This window comes from Capra hircus, chromosome 18 (genome assembly GCF_001704415.2).
Source record: "Capra hircus breed San Clemente chromosome 18, ASM170441v1, whole genome shotgun sequence".
NCBI classification, from domain to species: Eukaryota; Metazoa; Chordata; class Mammalia; order Artiodactyla; family Bovidae; genus Capra; species Capra hircus.
The window spans coordinates 65,246,910-65,262,303 of NC_030825.1; the positions used below are offsets into that span (position 1 = coordinate 65,246,910).

The 15,394-nt window shown below is 43.5% G+C and overlaps 1 protein-coding gene across 4 annotated transcripts; it reads left to right on the forward strand.

Annotated features, from left to right (window-relative positions):
- On the forward strand, positions 340–15,044 carry LOC106503164 (zinc finger protein 471). Of its 4 annotated transcripts, XM_018063414.1 has the most exons (6): positions 358–587; positions 1,574–1,636; positions 2,249–2,340; positions 5,026–5,152; positions 6,694–6,789; positions 10,525–15,044. In XM_018063414.1, the coding sequence occupies exons 3-6, from the start codon at positions 2,308–2,310 to the stop codon at positions 12,546–12,548; spliced, it is 2,280 nt and encodes a 759-aa protein (XP_017918903.1). In that variant the 5' UTR covers positions 358–587; positions 1,574–1,636; positions 2,249–2,307; the 3' UTR covers positions 12,549–15,044. The 4 variants fall into 4 exon arrangements, with proteins under 4 accessions (XP_017918904.1, XP_017918903.1, XP_017918902.1 ...); XM_018063415.1 differs by lacking the exon at positions 1,574–1,636 and having other exon boundaries at positions 340–587; positions 10,485–10,667; XM_018063413.1 differs by lacking the exon at positions 1,574–1,636.

A 15,394-nucleotide genomic window follows, 5' to 3' on the forward strand; every position in this document is an offset into this window, starting at 1 on the left:
AATTTGGTGTAATAACAAGTCATTCCAGCAGGGGTTCCCTCACTGATCCTTCGGTCCCAAAACTTAACACAGAAAATCACGCTCCCATGGGCAGGCTCAAAGGACCGCACTCGAGCGACACCGTGGTCATATGGACCCAGACAGCGGAACATCACAGGTGCACGCCAGAGCTCACAGAGGACTGTCCGTTCCCGTAACTACGGACGCTTCTGGTTTCCAGGAGAGGGGACGGGGGAGTTCTCATTCTCCGCGCCTGCGTACATTCGCATTCAGCCGCGCCGCGGCTCTGAACCCTCTGGCCCCGCCCTTCCGGCGTAGCCACGCCTCTGATATCCTGGGCCCCTCCCCTCGAGCGTAATCACGCCTCTGATATCGTGGGCCCCGCCCCTCGGGCGTAATCACGAACGTGCGCAGGCACTCCCGCTCCGACGCTAAGGTTCCGCCTCTCCGTCTCAACAGCCTAAGAACACGCCCCCGCGGCTAAGCCACGCCCCGTCTCCGCCCCTCGCGCCTGACTGCTCGCCCACCTGGGGCGGTTCGGCGCCTGTGCGGTGGGCTCCCGGGCGTCGGCTGCCGAAGTCCTTCGGGTGAGGGCGGCTGGCTTCCAGGGGGAGGCTCGTGGGTTGGTCACGGTGGTCTAGTGTCTGAGCTCGAGGGCCAGGCAGGGCCGCCGAGGCGGGCGGCTCTGAGCCCGGCCGTGGAGCCCCGGCCTGGGCGCCGCTGCCCGGTCGCTGCCGGGCGGACTACATTTCCCAGAGGCCCGCGCGGGTGCGCCGAGGCTGCGGTTGGGACCGGGATCGGCGATTGGGGCGGCTGGATCGGGGTGTGTGAGTCCGAGAGGCAGGACTGGGCTGTGAACGTCCAGAGCGTGCGGCCGGGGTGTGCTGGTGTGTGTTCGAAACGGGTGTGTGAGAGGTCAGCCAGCGCGGGGGCCCCCGGGAGAGGCTGAGAGATCGTGGAGAAGGGGGGTGATGTGTGTGTGTGAGACCGCGAGCATATTGGTGTGTCCGGCGTGTGAGATTGTGTGACAGTGCCTGTGTGAGGGAGACCAGGGTGTATTGTGTGTGCGTGTGTTAGAGGTAGCAATTGCAGTGTTTATGTATCTATGTGCGCGACCTTTGAGACTGTGTGTGTGAGAGAGAGAGAGGAAAACTAATGTGTTGAGACCAAAGTGAGTAGGAGAGAGGCTGGACCATGGTTCGCCACTCCGAGGTTTGCAGATACAGCCTCTGTGCGGTGTGGAGTGTGCGTGAGTGAGGCAGACATGAGGGGCCGTGGGGGTGTGAGAGATTGAGATTGGAGTTGTGTGTGTGATGTCTGTGATCACCATGTGCGTTTGTACATGACCTCTCTGAGGCGGTGGTGTGCCTGCAATGATGTGCCTTCCACTGGATGCTTGTGACTGTGTCCTTCCTGTGATCAGGGGTATGTGAGACCTTGTATCAGGGTCTGTGTATCACCCTGTGTGGTTGTAACAGCGCCTGTGTGACTATGGTGGTTCGGGGGAGACTGCTTGGAAGGTTGATAACTTTCCACCTTGTACATGTTGATTTATGGAATTGTGTCTTGCCAGGATAAGAATGCTGGGGTAGAATTCCCTGCTCCCAGTCCCGAGAGTTCCACTGAGAAGCAAGAGGTGGGGTACCTGGAGCTCCTGATTGGAGCAGGGGACGCCCTCAGTTCTGGGTGACAGAAAGGAGGGGAAACCAAGGGGCTGAGGACAGAGATGAGAGGGAAGGTGGTAGAATTGGGTGCTAAAGGATCCATTGTCATGGAGGAAAGCAAAGGTTTGGCAGCAGGAGGAGGAGAACCCTGTCCTCTGATGGCATTCGGGAGTCCGATTTTCAAACTGTAGACTGTATCAAAGCATGAAGCGGAGATGTGGGAAGGAAAGAGTCCACCTTTACCTATAGAGAAAGCAACAATTTCATGGGATTATTTTTAAAATAAGGTGAAAGAAGATAATGTATGCAGAGTATCTAGCGCATCTTGTTAGTTTTATTCATAATAAGACCAGGGAATGGGAATGCAACTTTTAGGAAAGATCAAATTCAGGACCTCGAGCTTGAGAGAAAGGGTCATAAGTTAGACCCCTCAGTCACCACTGGTTGCCTGTAATCTCTTGGTTACGGGGGCAGTGAAACCAAAGAAGGCGGGGAGGAGGACGGGGAAGACAGAATTCTTACGCTGCTGATCGTGGGAGTGCAGAGAGGCCCTCACCTTCTCACTCTCCTTTTTCTTCTTCCAGCCTTACCCTCCCAGGACAGTGCTGTTCTCCAAGAGAGAAGCCAGGAAAAGAAGGTGAAAATGACAGTTGAGCTAGTGAAAGCCATACCCCAGGTTAGTTATTTCATTTCTCTTCCTCGAAAGGCAGCCTTACTGTTTAGGACTTAGTAAAGCTGTTTTCTTTATGAAAGTCCCTTGATTAACAGTCTTTGGAAAAGACCCTGAGGCTGGGAAAGACTGAAGGCAAAAGGAGAAGGGGGCAGCAGAGGATGGGATGGTTAATAGCATCATCTATTCAGTGGACATGAGTTTAAGCAAAACTCCAGGAGACAGTGAAGACACGGAAGCCTGGTGTGCTGCAGTCCATGGAGTGACAAAGAGCTGGACATGACAGCGTCTGAACAAGAACAACAACAGTCATATCTAAGGGCCTAGTTCCCACCTCTCCCAGAGAGCACTCCCCTTATTTTTTTACAAGTAAACTTTTTTATAATAGAAACCTTGCAGATACCAGGGGGTATGCATACGCATCACACTCCACTTGCCCAGTTTCTAATATCTTACATTAAGTTTGGTGAGTGCTATGCTTGGTCGCTCAGTCGTGTCCGACTCTTTTTGACCCCATGGACTGTAGCCCACCAGGCTCCTCTGTCCATGGGGATTCTCCAGGCAAGGATACTGGAGTGGGTTGCCATGCCCTCCTCCAGGGGATCTTCCCGTCCCAGGGATCAAACCCAGGTCTCCCGCATTGCAGGTAGATTCTTTACCAGCTGAACCACCAGGGAAGCCCAAGAATACTGGAGTGGGTAGCCTGTCCCTTCTCCAGGGGATCTTCCTGACCAAGGAATTGAACCAGGATCTCCCACATTGCAGGCGGTTCTTTACCAGCAGAGCTACCAGGGAAGCCCTGAATGAGCCGACATTGATAGACTATTACTACGTCCATGCTTTGTTCACACTTGCTCCGCTTTTACTCCATGTCCTTTTTCTGTGCCAGGGTCCTGGCCAGGGAGCCACGTGACATGTAGTAGTTCTGTCTCCTTGTACCTGACAGTTTCTCATACTTTCCTTCTTTTTGAAAACCTTGTCAGTTTTGAGAGGTTCTCAGGTTATTTTGCAGAACATCTCTGAAATCTGGTGTTTTTTCCTCTGATTCGACTGGACTAATGTATTTTTAGAAGGAAGATCACAGAGTTCCATTTTCCTCATGTACCATACATCAAGGGTTCACACTATCAAGGTGACTCACTACTATACTTTGAGAGCCTAGTTGAGGTGGCATTACCAGGTCTCTGCACTGTGAGTCGCTCCTTTTTGCCCCACTTGTCCATGCTGTCCTCCCCTCTCCATTGGCAACTACCAGTTCTAGCTCTGTGTCTATCCAGTCAGTTTCTGTCTTGTTTGTTTAGATTCCGCAGTTAAGTGGGATCATACAGTGTTCGTCTGTCTTTGTATGACTTCTTTCACTGAGATAATGCCCTCTGTTCCATCCATGTTGTGGTAAATGACAACACTGAGCATTACAAAGATTTTTCGTATTTTCATTGGAAATAAATATGAAGATGAAAATGCCCGTAACACTTTAAAAAATTTCTCACAACTCTCACAGATATAGAAATCAAAGGAGTGGTTACTAGGGGGAAGGAGGAGACAAGATAGGGGTAAGGAATTGAGAGCTATAAACTATTATGTATAAAATAAGCTACAAGGATATATTGTAGAACACAGGTAAATATAGCCAATATTTTATAATAACTATAAACGGGGTATAACCTTTAAAAATTGTGAACACTATATTGTATACCTGAAACTTATATAATATTGTTTATCAACTATATCTCAATTCAAAAGAAAAACACCTGTGAATCTCTCAAAATTGACCAAAAAAAAAAAAAAATTGTCTTGATCTGCTGGTGATTATAACTGGGCATTGTCTTTAAGAAACTGGAAATAACTATTTTTGGTTTCATTTTGATATTGTCTAAATATATACTGACTTGTTGTACTCAGATTTAGTACACAAGGTGGATGTGTTGCAGTCCTGCACTGGGTGCTTTCTCAGGTTGCTCTTCGGGTCACTGACGTGTGGCATGACATGCTAACTAGTTCTTAATGGCACAGCATTAAAAACCAGTTGCATTCTAGGGGAATTCCCTAGCATTCCAGTGGTTAGTGCTTTCACTACTGGGACTTGGTTTAATCCCTGGTTAGGAAACTAAGATCCCACAAGCCATGAGGCTCGGCAAGCGACCCCCCCCCCCCAAAACAAAACAAAACAAAACAAAACTGCACTCTAAATATATTTTTTATTGTGTCAACAAAAAAAACCCCAGCCATGTCAGTTCAATGCCTCTTCTCCTTAAAGCACTAGGATCCCATAGAGTACCGTTTCCATAATATCAACTTAAATATTCTTTTGTGTTGTTTTTGAAGGTTCAACCATAGACACACATCCTTCCTTGAAGCCCTTGTCTACCTCCCTGTGGCCGTCTGTCCGTACTTCCCCACGCCTGAAAGCTCCCATGGACAGAGGAGCCTGGTCGGCTGTAGTCCATGGAGTGGCAAAGAGTCAGACACAGCTGAGCACACACACTCACACACATAAGAGAAATGGATTCGCACCATTGTATACAATACAATTTAGCAACTTCAATAAGAACTATTTAATATTATATGTTTAAGGGTATTTTCCTCAAAGGGCTATTTCTCACATAATGTAGGGCCAACTCAATGCTTAAGCTTGAAGTCACGTGTGGACATGAGCATTGCTTGATCCAGAAGGTCTTTGTGTTATTTCAGGACCTGGTGACATTCAAGGATGTGGCAGTAGACTTCTCCCAGGAGGAATGGCAATGGCTGAGCCCTGCTCAGAGAAGTTTGTACAGGAGTATGATGCTGGAGAACTATCAGAGCCTGGTCTCACTGGGTGAGGATCTTTTCCCTCTCTGTATAATTCAGAATTACCCTTAGGGACTCTTTACTTTTTCTTTTTAAGTTGTTGTGTGTCGATCTGAATCGAATCTGGAAAATGAAGAGGATGTTCAGGAACTGGTGAACATCTCAGGTTGAGTTGGTGATCTGGGTGTGTATCAGATATTTCGTGAGCGCGCCTTTTGGTCAGCTGGGAACACAGGGCACGCTGTGACCCGCACTGGTCTCCTGTGCTGGCCTGTTTCCTCTGTCCTGTAGTAGCGTTACCAGCGTAACAGGGTTCACCAAGAATAGAGCCGGATCGTTATGAATTCAGAATGCTGCTTTAAAATCTGTATATCTTTATTAACTTGCAGTAAGTGAACTAGCGAGGCACACGCTGAAAATTGCTTTAGATGTTCTTAGGGGGCTGACGCCCTTGTCATCGCTAGGGCCACCTCAGGGGCTAGTTTAGCTTTGCCTTGTCTGAAGGCCCCTTTCCTCCTGCTTGCTTGTGGTTCACTAAATGTTGTGAAACTAAATGTGTGTCTTTGACCAAATTTGAGAAATGTTTGATCGTTATGTAATTTTTTTCTACTCTCTTCTCCTTCTGGGATTCCAGTTGCACACATGTTAGAATCTTGGATATTGTGCCTTAGGTAACTAAGGATGTGTTCCCTTTTAAAAATCTTTTTTCTCTGTCAGCTTAGATAATTTCTGTTGATTCATTTTCAAGTTCACTGCCGCTTTCTTTGTCCTCTTCAATGTCTTGTTAAGCCCATCTAGTGAATTTTTAAATTTCAGATACTGTATTTTTCAATTCTAGACTTTTTACTTGGTTCTTTTTTATAATTTCTATTTTGCTGCCAAGAGTATTACAAGCATATTTTCCTTTATATTCTCGAATATAGGATATAATAGCTGTTTTAAAATCCTAGTCTACTGATTCTAGCATCTGTGTTGTCACAGGTTGGGTCTCCATTAACGCCTTTTTTTCTGAGTATGATTCACTTTTTCCACTTTTTAGGGAGTAATTAGATTTTTTCCTGGACACTATAAATACTACATTATAGAGTTTCAGGATTCTGTTACATTCCTTTGAAAAATATTGATTTTGTTTTTTAATCAGACAGCTAACTCACACTCCAAACTGTCTCTCAGTTCAGTTCAGTCGCTGTCATGTCCAACTCTTTGTGACCCCATGAATCACAGCACACCAGGCCTCCCTGTCCATCACCAACCCCTGGAGTCTACCCAAACCCATGTCCATCGAGTCAGTGATGCCATCCAGCCATCTCCAAACCGTCTCTAGGGGTCCTTTATATTACCTCACTTACTGCTGTCCAGTGATCTTCTAAAAATGCTGGGCTGCATTTCTGCCTCCGGTCTCTTAGAAAATGATTCCACTTTGATAGGATTGGCTGTTAGCAGCCCCACTGAACTATGCCAGAAGCTTTATATAGCTGTCACTCCTTGAATTATTCATTCCATCAGAATTGAGGGACCAGCTGAAATGTCCAAAACATGACCAATTTTCATACCTTTTTCTGTATGCAGGACTTTGTATCTCTAAGCCATCTGTCATCTCCTTACTGGAGCAAGGGAAAGAGCCCTGGATGATGATGGAGAATGAGCTGAGAAGCCCATTCCCAGGTGAGTGTGGGAGAGCCGGAGGGGGGAGTCCTTCCTAGGCAGTGGCTCCGCCATTTGCACAGGTGGTCTTTCCTCCTTACTTATGCTTCTTAGAAACTCTTCGCAAAGAAGCACTCAAAGCTGGTGCTCTGGGACAGCCCAGAGGGCGAGGGTGGGGGGGGAGGTTGGAGCGGGGAACGGGATGAGGGGGACACGTGCATACCTGTGGCCAGTTCATGTTGACGTATGGCAAAAAACCATCACTATATTGTCGAGTAATTATCCTTCCATTAAATTAATTAAAATTAAAAAAAAAGAAAGAAACTCTTCTCAAGCCATCCAAACCTGGGAGAAGACTGAAAGTTGACTTCTTAGCGTGAGCTCCCCAGATATCTTCTCTTCTGCTTGTTTTTCAGTTGCTCAGTCTTTTCTGACTTTGACCCCTGGCCTATAGCATGCCAGGTTCCCCTGTCCTTCACTGTCTCCTAGAGCTGGATCCATTCATGGCCACTGAGCTGGTGATGCCATCCAACCATCTCATCCTCTGCTGCCCCCTTCTCCTTTTGCCTTCAATCTTTCCCAGCATCAGGGTCTTTTCCAATGAGTTGGCTCTTTGCATCAGGTGGCCAAAGTATTGGAGCTTCAGCTTCAGCATCAATCCTTCCATTGAATATTCAGGATTGATTTCATTTAGGATTGACTGGTTGGATCTCCTTGCAGTCCAAGGGACTCTCAAGTCTTCTCCAACACCACAGGTCAAAAGCATCAATTCTTCGGCCCTCAGCTTTCTTTATGGTCCAGCTCTCACATCCAAACATGACTACTGGAAAAACAATAGCTTGGATTATACAGACCTTTATCAGCAAAGTGATGTCTCTGCCTTTTAATATGCTGTCTATGTTTAGCATAACTTTCCTTCCCAGGAGCAAATGTCTTTTAATTTCATGGCTGCAGTCACAGTCTGCAGTGATTTTGGAGTCCAAGGAAATAAAATCTGTCACTGTTTCCACTTTTCCCCCTTCTATTTGCCATGAAATGATGGGACTGGATGCCATGATCTTAAGTTTTTTCACTTTCTGCCATTACAGTGGTATCACTGGCATATCTGAGATTGTTATTTCTCCTGGCAATCTTAACTCTCTTTTAAAAACTCATTTTGCAAAAATCTTTATCCAGCTCCTTTCCATCCCCTCTTTCCTTTTGACATACTGACTTAACATAAACTTCTCTGCTCTTTAAATCTCAACTCCAGAATTGGATGCTGCATGGGAATCATAACATGCCTTGCTACTTTAAGTCAGTTTTTGCTTTCCTGTCACAAATAGGAAAAATCCAGATCCTACCAGCTCCTTCTTAATTTTCCAGCCTTATCTTCCGTTATGTTTTAGCTTTTTCACTGTACTGTAGCCCAGAGTTCTCTTCATGATGCAGGTTATCAAGGTATGTTCCGTATGTGTTACAGGTATTCCCGCATCCTGAGTCTAAGCCGTGAGAGACCAGATGAGGTTAGAGGCAGTCTGAGTTCAAGTCTGACTCCCTCTGGATCATAGGCAGTGTCTTAGGATTATCATTTTCAACAAGTGCCTGATGTACAGTTGAAAAGCACCACTCTATCCCATAGGTCGCCTTTTCTGAACTCGCAAGCTCTTTCCCACTCAGGCTTTTGTTTTCCCTGTTTTCTCTGCCTAGAATGCTCTTCTCTTGGCTTTCTGTCTATGCCTGGCTTTCAGGCCAGAGCTCAAAAATCATCTCATTGGACACCTTCCTGACCGCTTCATATAATGAACATTTCCCTATTCCAACCCATGTACAATCTGTGAAGCCACTGTTTCTTTGTAACACTCAGGAGAGCCCATAATTAACTTGTTTTGGGAGTGTGTGCTTATTTTTTGCCTCCCCCTCTGAACCTAAATTTCACAAAGACAAGGGAATGTTGGGATCGCATATGATATTATGCGTTTATGAAATTCTCCTTTCACTTTTGTAACAGTGTTTGATCTTTACATTTGGGGATGATGTGGACCCTATACTTCTAGGATCCTCCAAATATTAGAAGGGAAATAAGCTCGGTTTAGACACGCTTTATAGTTTGGTTATGTAGGAAGCTACTATCAGCCTTAAAGAGGAAAACAGAAAGAGGAACTTTCCTGATAAGAGGTAATAACTGTGCACGTGAAGAACGGATCCAGGAAGAGGGAAAGGGGATAAAGAAGCCTGTTGTAAATCTGATGGGACACTGAGTGACAGTATGGCTTTAGGTATTATTCAGTGATTAAGGCAGCTTGGCATCCATGTTGAGAAAAGCCAAAAAGGTAAGGGACAACCATGGCTCTCCACAGGAGGCTGGAAATGAAGACAGCCTTCACACAACAACAAAGTAAATTTGAGGGAGGAGCAGATGACGCTGTCATCTTCCTGCTTTCCTCTTTCTAGGATTGCTCCCCTCAGTCCATCTACGTAAGAAAAACCGTGGGGAATTGGTTTCTTGAGTTCTCATGGACCCAGTTCTAGAAATACTGAAGTTTGGGTGTTCCTGATACCATGAATGACGTGGGAGGAAGCCTGTTAATATCTCAGCATTTCTTAATTGCTTTGGTAGATTTGATCCCTCCCATCTCTGGACGTTTATACTAGTTTTCCTTTTTTACCACATGGATTCATTTTTGATATATTTTCTTCTCAAATTACTTGCTTTGTTGGTCTTGTCTTCCTCATAACTTTCTGTACTTCTCTAGAACAACTGTCTTTAATTACTTTAGTGTTCCCCATGCTTGACATGTAGTAGAAAACTAGGGAGCATTGGATTAGTCAGTAATTTGTTATATTTCTTGATGTCACCTCGTCCCTAAAGTTTTCTCTTGGTGTCACCTCTTCTATACACGTTTCTTCTTCATAGATTTATCAAGAATTTCTTACTTGTGCCTGAGTTCCTGTGATATACATTAAGTGACTTAGTAGTAGTGTATATATATAAGGCTCATTTATTTCTTCCCGAAAGCTTATATTCCATCTCACAAGGTAAGAAAGGTAGTGATGTGGTAGTAAATAAGCATTTAATTAATAACAGTGATACCAACCTACATATCTCTGTAAGACTAGTTTCTACAAAAAGACACATGGCAGAACCCTATTAAGATGTGATAGTTTTCCTAGGCTAGTGAAAGAAAGATGATGAATGGAAAAATCCCTTAATATCCAACTATGAAGTTCAGGGATCTATGAGAAATGAAGAGCATTTACTTTATTAAAATACATGGAAATGGCTTATGGGAATGCTTTTTTCTGATTATGAAGACATGATTCTAGGATTTTGTCTAAACTCCAAGAGAAGTCACAAAGCATAAGGTATTTGTGGTTTCAGGGGATCTACAGAGATTTTTGAGTGGCAGAGTTAAGTGGTAGTATTGGTTTTTTAAGAAAATTAGCCTGGCTGTATATGCAAGTCTCCTAGAAGAGGGAGAGAATAGAGGAAGAGAATTCGATGCACAGTCTGTTACGCTAATACAGGCATAAAATATTACTGCCATTGCAGCCTTCAGGGCTCTGTTATCCTGCATTTAATTCTCTGAATCACCGTTTCCATGTTCTTCTATGAGCTCTCATTCTCTGGGGTCTGCTTACATATTTTTTTCAGTTGAAATACCTGTGCATAATATATTTTGTGCAGTTCATTATTTTCAAATCACCTTTTCTGTTAAATGTTTCCTTTGTTATAGCCCATGATAAAGGAAACATTTGGTTTTTTGAATCTTTCAGATTGGGAATCTATACATGAGACACAAGAATTACCTCTGAAGCAGTTTGTATGTGATGATATGTTAATGGAGAGAATTGCAAGCTATGAACGTGAGTGTCCTACTTTTGGAGAAAATTGGAAATGTGAAGATCTTTTTGAGAGGCGGTTGTTAAGCCAAGAGACATTTATCAGGCAAGAAAGAAGCACTCCTAAAGAAACCCTCACTGTGGAAATAGACCACAGATATAACAAACCTGAGAAATTTGTTCCTCTACACAGTATAGAAGAGAATATTTATAATAATCACAAGTCAGATAAAAAAAACTTTTCCAAAAATTCCATGGTATTAAAACACAAGAAAGTCTGTGCAGGAAAGAAACTTTTTAAATGTAATGAATGTGAGAAAACCTTCACCCAGAGCTCATCTCTTACTGTTCATCAGAGAATTCATACTGGAGAGAAACCATATGAGTGTAAGGACTGTGGGAAGGCCTTCAACCAGAGTCAACACCTTGTCCAGCACCACAGAATACACACTGGAGAGAAACTCTTTGAATGTAAGGAATGTAGGAAAGCCTTCAGCCAAAATGTACATCTTATTCAACATCAAAGAATTCATACTGGAGAAAAACCATATAAATGTAAGGAGTGTAGAAAAGCCTTCAGCCAGCCTGCACACCTTGCTCAGCATCAGAGAATTCATACTGGGGAGAAGCCTTATAAATGTAAGGAATGTGGCAAGGCCTTCAGTGATGGCTCCTCCTTTGCCCGACATCAGAGGTGTCACACCGGCAAAAGACCCTACGAATGTATCGAATGTGGGAAAGCTTTCAGGCAGAACACATCGCTTATCCGTCACTGGAGATATTACCACACTGGGGAGAAACCCTTTGACTGCATCGACTGTGGCAAGGCCTTCAGCGATCACATAGGACTTATTCAGCACAGGAGAATTCATACTGGAGAGAAACCCTACAAATGTAACGTGTGTGGGAAAACCTTCAGCTACGGCTCATCCCTGACGGTGCATCAGAGAATTCACACAGGAGAGAAACCATATGAATGTGATATCTGTGGGAAAGCCTTTAGCCATCATGCCTCACTCACCCAGCACCAAAGAGTGCATTCTGGAGAGAAGCCTTACCAGTGCAGAGAATGTGGGAAAGCCTTCAGGCAGAGCATACACCTTGCTAGCCATCTGAGGATCCACACTGGAGAAAAACCCTATGAATGTAAGGAATGTGGAAAAGCTTTTAGCATCAGTTCGCAGCTGGCTACTCATCAGAGAATTCATACTGGAGAGAAACCTTATAAATGTAAGGAATGCGGGAAAGCCTTCAACCAGAGGGCACACCTCGCACAGCACCATAAAATCCATACTGGAGAGAAACCTTACGATTGCACTGAATGTGGTAAAGCCTTCAGCCAGGCTACCCGCCTTGTCCAACATCAGAGAGTTCACACAGGAGAGAAACCCTATGAGTGTACTGAATGTGGGAAGGCTTTTAGCGACAGCTCATCCCGTGCTCAGCATCTGAGACTCCACACAGGCCAAAAGCCCTATGCATGTGTCGACTGTGAGAAGGCATTCAGAACAAAGTCATCACTCACTTGTCATCAAAGATGTCACACAGGGGAGAAGCCTTACGAATGTAGTGCATGCGGTAAAGCCTTTAGCCATCGACAGTCGCTTACTGTTCATCAGAGAATTCATTCCGGAGAAAAACCCTATCAGTGTAAGGAATGTAGGAAAACCTTCAGCCAGATTGGACACCTTAATCTACACAGAAGAATCCACACTGGAGAGAGAGCTTACGAATGTAAAGAATGCGGAGAAGTCTTCAGACAAAGTGTGCACCTTGCTCATCATCATAAAATCCATGCTGCAGTGTCGTCTCCAGCCCTGAGCTCTTCCCCACCCCCCGTGTCACCAAGTCCTGGGGGTGTGTCTGCTGAGTATTTCTGGAACTCATCCACATCTTTCCATCCTCATTGCCCTAATCCAAAACATAGTCATCTCATCTGGACTATTCCAATTGTCTAAACACTGGTCCCTCTGCATCCTCTTTTGTCTCCTCCAAGTTCATTCTTCACACTACTTCCACAGTGGTCTGTTCAAATGTAAATGTAATTATATGAATCTCTTAAAACCCTCGGTGTGAAAATTTAAACTACTTGATGCATACCAAGTGCTTAGCATAGTGCCTGACCCAGACTAAATGCTCTATAATGATAGCTTAGTATCCTTCAGAGTCTGCTTGAAAGCTGTTTTTAAGCAGTGAACTCTGGAAGACAGTATATGTACTTGGAGATCATAACAGTTTTTAAAACTGAAACTTTATGTGAATGATGAGGATTAGCATGTGTTAAAGCTTAAACATTAACACGTTTAAAGCTTTATACCACCACCACATATATGACTGTATTCCTTTGTTGGTGAGAAAATTCAACATGACCTAATACATCGAGTATGTTTTAGGAAGTATCTAGAACTCTGGATAAGACTGGAACAAAAGAATTAGAAAATAACTGGGAATAATGCAAGACTGTATTTAGTAAAGGCAAAAAGTAAAAATTCCTAATATTTAAAATGGGAGAAGCAGAGAACTTGAATAGTCTAGCCCTTTTTTAAGACACCTAGTTTCACAGCTTAATGCTGAACCTTCAAGGACTCATAATTAAGCTGTTCTAGAGTACAGAAAAAAATTGAAATGGACTATTTTGGAGTACTTCTAACCTCTGTTAAGGAGAACAGAGGTTATGAATAAATGGAGATCCATGTTTCTAGAAGGAACTTTTAGTACTGTAAACATGTCTGTACATTCGGTCAGTTCCAGTCACAATTCTTTTAGGATAATTTTCCACTGACAATTTTGTTCTGAAAATCAATGTAGAATGGTAAATAGGAAAGCATCACAAGAAAAATTTTGAAAAATGATTGTGTCCCTATGAATTTAGTTACTTGCAAAAGTAATTATTTTTCATGTGTCAGTGGGGGAGATAGATTACTTAAATGGTGCTTGACAATTATCCAGCTGGAAATAAAGTCAGATCCACATTTCACCCCCAACAGAGAAGTTCATTCCGTATAGATTAAAGATATAATAGGAAACACAATATTAAATTTCTGAGAAGAGAATGTAGAGTATTTCTATCCCCTTGAGTTCAGGTAGGCTTTAGTAAGCAGGACACAGAGTCCAGAAGTTATGAAGAGGGACAGTGTTAGGTAAGACCATGTAAAAAATTTAAACTTTTCCGTGGTATAAGACACTGTATGCAAAGTGAAAAGACACACGACTGATATTTTATATATATTAAAAAGGATATAGCCCTTATAAAAAGCGCTGTTGCTTTATGTGGCAGCCTGGATGGGAGGGGAGTTCAGGGGAGAATGGATACATGTATATGTATGGCTGAGTCCCTTTGCTGTCCACCTGAAACTATCATAAGATTGTTAATTGACTATACCCCAATACAATAGAAAAAGTTAAGAAATGCTGTTGTAAAGCAGCAAGTAAGAGACACAGTCCGACAAAATCAGATAAGATACACAGTATGACAGCAACTCTAAATGAAGAAAACAGTCAAGGAAAATCTTAATTGCACTAATGATCAGATAAATGGAAATTTTAAAAGTTCTCACCACGAGCACAAACCAGCACACACATTATGGGTAATATCCAGTACTGTTACAGATGTGACATGTTTTTATACGTTGGGAGGGTAAATAGGTAGAAAGCCATTTTAGAAGGCAATATGGGAATGGCTGCCCCCTCCAGTATTCTTGCCTGGAGAATCCCATGGACAGAGGAGCCTGGTGGGCTGCAGTCCGTGGGGTCACAAAGCATCAGACATGACTGAATGCCTAGCACACCAACACTAACATGGTATTGTATATCAACATATAAAGTGTAATTAATTAATCACTGCTGCAATTCTAGGGCTTTATCTCCTCAAAAAGCACAGGCACAAAAATACAGACATACATTTACCACAGAATTTTTAAAAACTTGGAACAGCTTAAGTATCCAGCAGTAGTAAATTGATTAGTTAATTTTGGAAAATCAGTTCAGTAGATTATTATGCAGTAACTGAAAAGAATGAGGAAGATCTCTATACTCACAAAACTATGCCTTGTAGTTTATTGAGAATGTAATTTTCGTAACTGTAATATGGCATAGTTACAAGTACATAAACTCTTTAAAGTTAACGTGAACTATGTTGGTTTTGTCTGCAATGCAAATAGAAACCATGCATGCATGCACAGATTCTTTCCCTGTTGGTTGGGCTGCTCTGATGTCATTCCCTGGGGTTTTCTTTGCGTCACCAGCTTGTACACAGTTCACGTTAGTCCAATCAGACACTCTCTCCTCGGGACTCAGGTGGGAGCTGCATATGAATCATCTCTTGGCCACAATTTTAAGATGCTTCCCAAGTTCCTGCTGTTCTGCTTCCTAGAGCTAAAATGTTTCATGTTCTTTCCAGGTTGTCCCCCCACCAGCATTTTGTTCTCATTTTAAAATAAGATTAAAAAATAATAAAATAAGATTAAGTTCTTTTGCTGTCTATCAGGGAAAACTAACCAGTATAGAAATTGGTTAGCACTGAGTGGGTTTCAGGCCAAAGATTCTTAGAAAGTGTGGAATTATAATTAAAAGTGTGGTTATTGGGTGCATTGGAGCAGAGCAGTATAAGGCACCTAATCCTGTTTTGTGCCATGAAAGTAACAGGCCTTCATAGCAACAGAAAGACAGCTCGTCAGCTGAGGTCTGGATGGCTCTTTCCTTGGATGCAATAAGAGGACAGAAGGTGCCAGTGCATGGAGTAGGTATGATGCCTGTTCAGAGCGGAACTGGGTGACAGAAAGCAAGAGGGCAAAAGGACTTATTT